At 32.1% G+C, this 3,311-nt stretch overlaps 1 protein-coding gene across 5 annotated transcripts in view; it reads right to left on the bottom strand.

Annotated features, from left to right (window-relative positions):
* Window positions 1-2,688, bottom strand: part of LOC108969346 — a 4,569-nt gene extending 1,881 nt beyond the window's left edge. Inside the window, exons 1-9 of one of the 5 annotated variants that reach the window (XM_018933992.1) lie at window positions 2,542-2,687; window positions 2,386-2,466; window positions 2,270-2,323; window positions 1,080-1,457; window positions 868-1,010; window positions 597-809; window positions 380-533; window positions 198-313; window positions 53-139 (exon numbers count right to left, since the gene is read on the bottom strand). In XM_018933992.1, coding sequence (XP_018789537.1) covers window positions 53-139; window positions 198-313; window positions 380-533; window positions 597-809; window positions 868-1,010; window positions 1,080-1,365 — 999 coding nt within the window. In that variant the 5' untranslated portion in view covers window positions 1,366-1,457; window positions 2,270-2,323; window positions 2,386-2,466; window positions 2,542-2,687. Of the gene's footprint in view, window positions 1-34; window positions 140-197; window positions 314-379; window positions 534-596; window positions 810-867; window positions 1,011-1,079; window positions 1,458-1,676; window positions 1,702-2,269; window positions 2,324-2,385 lie in introns of those variants that run through there. The other 4 variants (XM_018933993.1, XM_018933996.1, XM_018933994.1 and 1 more) reach the window with 4 other exon arrangements.
* Between the last annotated feature and the right edge of the window lie 623 nt (window positions 2,689-3,311).

Raw genomic sequence — 3,311 nt, 5'->3', positions numbered from 1 at the left:
GAGCATTTTCCACATTAAGCTGCTCGTCATCCACCACATCGCCAGTGATGCGGCTTACACTGCGGTGGGTTTTTCCTGAGGGCACCTTACATTCCCGCAACAATTGTCTTCGCGCTTGCACCTCAGCACCTTCGGGTTTCTGAAATTTAAAACAAGTATGAAGTAATTTTAAAATATAATTTTATTTCAATAAATACCTTTTTAGTAAGAGCTTTTTCCACATAACGCCTAATATGTTTATATCTATTGTGACTTAAAGTTACGTAACGCCTTATAACTGAAGTTTTATGAATCTGCATACTTGCAAATGCAGCTATTTAATAAATATAAAACATTAATAATTAAATAAGTGAATGTGTCAAAATATTTTGATATTTACCGAAAGTGAGATCCACTATTTTTAATTTTGTTAATGCCCTTTTGCCCGCCTTTCCATCGCAGTTATACAACCATATCAACTCGTCGCTAAATAGTGACCGCAACACCTTTTCAATCGACTTCTTGGTAGATTTTAGGTTGAGGATAATCGCCGCCTATAAATGTATAATTATAAATATATATTTATATATATATATATAGTAGAAAGACAAATTTACCATAGCGTCGGCGTGAGCTTTGTCTGTAAGGTGTTCCTCCACCTTCAACACTGTTTCCTCTGACGACATGGGGAGCAAGCTTAGTAATAAAAGGTGTTCCTCACTCACCACGTCGCCAGTGATGCGGCTTACACTGCGGTGGGTTTTTTCTGAGAGCACCTTAAATTCTCGCAACAATTGGCTTTGCGCTTGCACCTCAGCACGTTCGGGCATCTGAAATTTATAATAAGTATGAAATAATATTAAAACATAATTTTATTTCAATAAATACCTTTTCAGTAAGAGCATTTTCTACCGCTGAAAGTCGTTTTATTATTTCCTCTTGCCCAGATTCCATCCTATCAAGGGTGTCCAAAATTTGTTGCAGTACCATCGCAGTATTTGCATTTTTATTGGGTTCGCTCATTTCTCCTTCTATAAAGAAAGTTACAATTATTAGAATGAAAAACATATATGTACATAAGTAAAATAAAGTCGGTTTACCGTCTCGCTCTTTTGCATTAATAGTATCCGAGGAGGGGGATTCTGGCAAAAATTCCTTATCACTACCATACTCCAGTTCCTCTTCAATTTCAAAATTAGTTGCTTCTTTAAAATTATCTGATACATCACAGAAAATGAATTTAGAAACTGCTGTCCTGCTTGTGGATGGTATATTATCGCTTTTTGAAATATTACTACTTTCATTCAATTTGCGAAATTTCGCAACTGAAGCATTAAAACTTGCCTTCTCCTTACTTAAAAGGTTTGAAAATGTCCTTTTGTTCATTTTAAATTTTAAAAATATGTCTAATGATAATGTAATATGAAGGGATATATAAAAACCCTCGCCGGTGGAATTCCTTCATAAGAGAAAACAATCTGGAAAAAATAAATTAATTAATAAAAAAATTCACCAGCATCAAAATTTATTTATAATTTTAATATCACTAGAATTAAAAAGTACGACAATTTCATTTTCAAATATAAAACAAACATTTGTTTTCACATAAAATTTCGACTGCGCAGGCCGTTTTATGTTGGAAACACAAAGGATGCGACAGACTTCAAGAGATAGCTGTCGAATATTAAAATACACACATTTTGATGGACACAGTTATTTAGACAGCTGCACGACTACACGACAGCTCTCGACCTCGCTGAATAAAAAAGTATTTCTAATATTGCCGACGACAGTAGAGAGGAGTAGTGATGCCACTAGTATGTAAAATTCTTTAAAACTCTAGCAAACCTGACGTTATTTTACAAAGAGAAGCATAAAATAGCTCTGTTATATCATTAGTAATAACGATTGATATTTTTAAACAAATAAATTTACCTATTTACTAATTTTTTGCTTAAAAATTTCACTTTGAACAAAATATTAAAATTTCATAGAAGTGAAACGTATTAGTATGGCAACATCGAAACTGTGTACATTCAAAATGGACAGCTGTGTTGTTTTGTGTGCATGCCGACCATTATATGCCGCTGCCGTCTTACAACTGTTCACGCCGCCTTTAGCAATTCACTGTCTTGCAGTCATATTTTGTTTACCTATTTACCACATTAATAACATAAAACAAACATTAGTTAACCGCCCGCACTGGTTAAACATAATAGTTTTCTTCATAAACCGCCAAAAAATATGTACCAGCCGCACTCGCCAATTACATTCATTGAAAAAAACTCACCAAACAAAATTGTTCTTCTGTTTCTGCTGCTGATGTAATTGCATCCGAAGATTTCTACAGCGACAGATTTAGGAATTAATTAAATGTATTTACAAATATTTTCAAAACTTCCTTACCTTTTTTCGTTCTAGATATTAAATGCTATAATGGAAAACTCACACACGTACTATTAATTGAAGGAAATATATGTAATTGCACTGCCAGATAAAAATGGTAAAAAAAAAGCTAGCAAAACACTAGGTTTCCAACCCTTAAAAAATTGGTGAGCTTACCATAGGCGCTGTGCAGACTCTAACCAGTTTTCTGCTTACACGTACGTATTATACATGTCATCATACATCTCCGTTGCGCTCACTCAGCCGTGTCATTTAAAAGGATAACTGAGCTGCTCTAATATCCCCAACTGACAGCTGATATAGGGTTGCATTTTCTGATTCCTAGTTTAAAATAATTTTAAAATTCTAAACAAACATTTAAATTTTTATATTTATTCTCTAATAATATAAAATCTTTACAGTACTAATGTTAATTGTATTAGTGCTAATAATTATTATTAACAAAATTGTAGTTTTACCTAAATATTTAATATATGAACATAGGTATACAAATATATTTAATAAAAAAACTTACTGAACGTATATAGAATTGACTCCGAAAGCATAGATAAATTAGAATAAAAGAAAAGATTAATTAGTTGGAAATGATAATAATATCCGAAAAGAACACTAATATTATCTGATCATTTACACTATAAAAAAATTTCTTAAATCTATAAAACACATTTATTTTTACATATTTTATTGGACTGTGCAAACCGCTTTAAGACATAAAACAAACTCTTAACAATTTATATTTCTTCGCTTCTGATTATATTGTTTAAACTGCTGCTATTTTCAATGCTATAAAAACAAAAGAATTCAATATTTGCATAATATTGTTAAAAAATCACATAATATTCATCCAAGTTCCCTTCTTGTTTTGAAAACGCGATTGACTTGCGTATTTCAATCGGCCTAGAGAAAAATGTGTAATCCCTGTCAGC

Source organism: Bactrocera latifrons, unplaced genomic scaffold (assembly GCF_001853355.1).
Source record: "Bactrocera latifrons isolate USDA-ARS-PBARC rearing strain unplaced genomic scaffold, ASM185335v1 scaffold_25, whole genome shotgun sequence".
In the NCBI taxonomy this organism is placed as follows: domain Eukaryota; kingdom Metazoa; phylum Arthropoda; class Insecta; order Diptera; family Tephritidae; genus Bactrocera; species Bactrocera latifrons.
This window is presented reverse-complemented; position numbering and strand designations above follow the sequence as displayed.